We start from the raw sequence: 649 nt of genomic DNA, 5'->3' as shown, positions 1-649 counted from the left end.
GCCTCCATGGAGGAAGCGGCAAGACAAACGGCAATAAGAAGAAACCTCAGCGGGGACCAGGTCCGGAGCGCGTGCACGTCAGCCAATACAAAGAAAGCCTACCAAAGCTACCTCAAGGGGGTTGCTAAGTGGGTTCACGCGTTGCAGCCGTCACCAGACACCTTCTTTTGCAAGGATGACAGCTTAAACCTGGCCGTGTTTGTGCCGCAGCACTTTGAAGCCTTCCTTCTGTACAAAATTAACAAAGGAAAACTCAAAGTGTCTACTTTACTGTAAGTGGCTACAGAAGTGCTATAAAGCACGTGTATCGGCAGAAGCCTTTGGATTTACCCAGTGAATACTTAGATGACCTAAAAACACTATACCAAGGATTCAAGAGCGTGGAGGCTGAGGATGACCAATCAAGGCGCTCACGCAGACCGGGAAAGGAGCCACTATCTTTTTCTTTGTATGCTCAGCTGGCAAAACTCACTTTGGCTCTGGAAGACAATGGATTTTCGCATCTTTTCCTACTGACACAATGGAATCTGATGTGTTGATCTGTGTCGGTGGATACACTGCATCTGACGCACTTGCATTGTGCTGACGACAGCGTGGGTTGTGTACTCCACAAAACCAAGACAAACCAAGAAGGATCGGGCCCAAAGGA

At 48.5% G+C, this 649-nt stretch overlaps 1 protein-coding gene across 1 annotated transcript; it reads left to right on the top strand.

Moving 5' to 3' along the window:
• Positions 1–6: 6 nt before the first annotated feature.
• PPTG_14932 (hypothetical protein) lies at positions 7–391 on the top strand (the record flags this gene model as incomplete). Its single annotated transcript, XM_008912277.1, has 2 exons — positions 7–272; positions 370–391. The coding sequence occupies 2 exons, from the start codon at positions 7–9 to the stop codon at positions 389–391; spliced, it is 288 nt and encodes a 95-aa protein (XP_008910525.1).
• Positions 392–649: the final 258 nt, after the last annotated feature.

This window comes from Phytophthora parasitica (assembly GCF_000247585.1).
Source record: "Phytophthora parasitica INRA-310 unplaced genomic scaffold supercont2.45, whole genome shotgun sequence".
NCBI classification, from domain to species: Eukaryota; Oomycota; class Peronosporomycetes; order Peronosporales; family Peronosporaceae; genus Phytophthora; species Phytophthora nicotianae.
The sequence above is the reverse complement of the archived record's forward strand: the minus strand, read 5'-3'. Positions and strand labels throughout refer to the sequence as shown.